The sequence below is a fragment of the Scyliorhinus canicula genome, chromosome 11 (assembly GCF_902713615.1).
Source record: "Scyliorhinus canicula chromosome 11, sScyCan1.1, whole genome shotgun sequence".
Classification (NCBI taxonomy): Eukaryota; Metazoa; Chordata; class Chondrichthyes; order Carcharhiniformes; family Scyliorhinidae; genus Scyliorhinus; species Scyliorhinus canicula.
In genome coordinates this window covers 104,896,615-104,897,486 of record NC_052156.1, presented here as the reverse complement: position 1 = coordinate 104,897,486, position 872 = coordinate 104,896,615, and the positions used below count along the sequence as shown (strand labels likewise).

Below are 872 nucleotides of genomic sequence, written 5' to 3'. Positions count from 1 at the left end.
AGTTCAATCCAACTACCTTGCACATCTTTGTGTTGTGGGGGCGAAACCCAAGCAACCACAAGGAGAATTTGCAAACTCCACTCGGGCAGTGACCCAGAGCCGGGATGGAACCTGGGACCTCGGCGCCGTGAGACTGCAGTGCTAACCACTGCACCACCCCCAGTGTTAACATTTTAATAGACCTCCTCAGCATCATTGCTTCTGCAAGAAGGGTATTCAGATTTCTACCACACTTAATGTGAGATTCTGATTTCCCCTCTCTCTAATTTATAAGTTCTATCCCCTTGTTCTGAACTCTCTCACCAAAAGAAATGGATTCCATCCCAGAGAATCCTTTTTATCATTTATAACACCTTCGTGAGAGTATTCATCTCTCTGCAGTGTGTCCACCAGCACTGATTGTTTACAGTGTTTGCTGGAAGTGGAGGCAGAGAGATTGAAACAATTCTTAGTCCCTTCCTTTGTGTGTTGGCATCAGAGACAAGGAGAGGGAAGTTAATAATCGTTTCCAAAACAAAAAATGCCAAAAGCTTGTGAGAGAATTAAACCCCCAGGAGTTGGGCTGGAAGGCGAAGTATTTGTGTTGGGATGACTGGGACGCATTTCATTGTTGCTCAGATCAGGGCAGCTTTCCGCGTGCAGAATCCGCAGCGTAAGGAGCGGCGCAATGGAAGAGAAGCACCGGCGGATTTTGCGGAGGTTGCGCTTGGAGCTGGCCAGCCAGCTCAGGGTGGATATGCTGGTTGAGTATTTGTACCAGGAGCGGCTTCTCAGTCAGAGTTTCCTGGAGGAGATCCGGGCAGAGCCGGCCAGTGTCCGCAAGGCCCTCAAACTCCTGGATTACCTGCCGAGCCGCGGAGCCCGGGCTTTCC

The 872-nt window shown here is 50.0% G+C and overlaps 1 protein-coding gene across 1 annotated transcript in view; it reads left to right on the top strand.

The window, feature by feature from the left end:
* The first annotated feature begins 348 nt into the window (after positions 1-348).
* The window catches only part of cradd (CASP2 and RIPK1 domain containing adaptor with death domain), a 39,455-nt gene continuing 38,931 nt past the window's right edge, over positions 349-872 (top strand). The window contains exon 1 of the mRNA XM_038812206.1: positions 349-865. Coding sequence (XP_038668134.1) covers positions 668-865 — 198 coding nt within the window. The 5' untranslated portion in view covers positions 349-667. The remainder of the gene's footprint in view (positions 866-872) is intronic.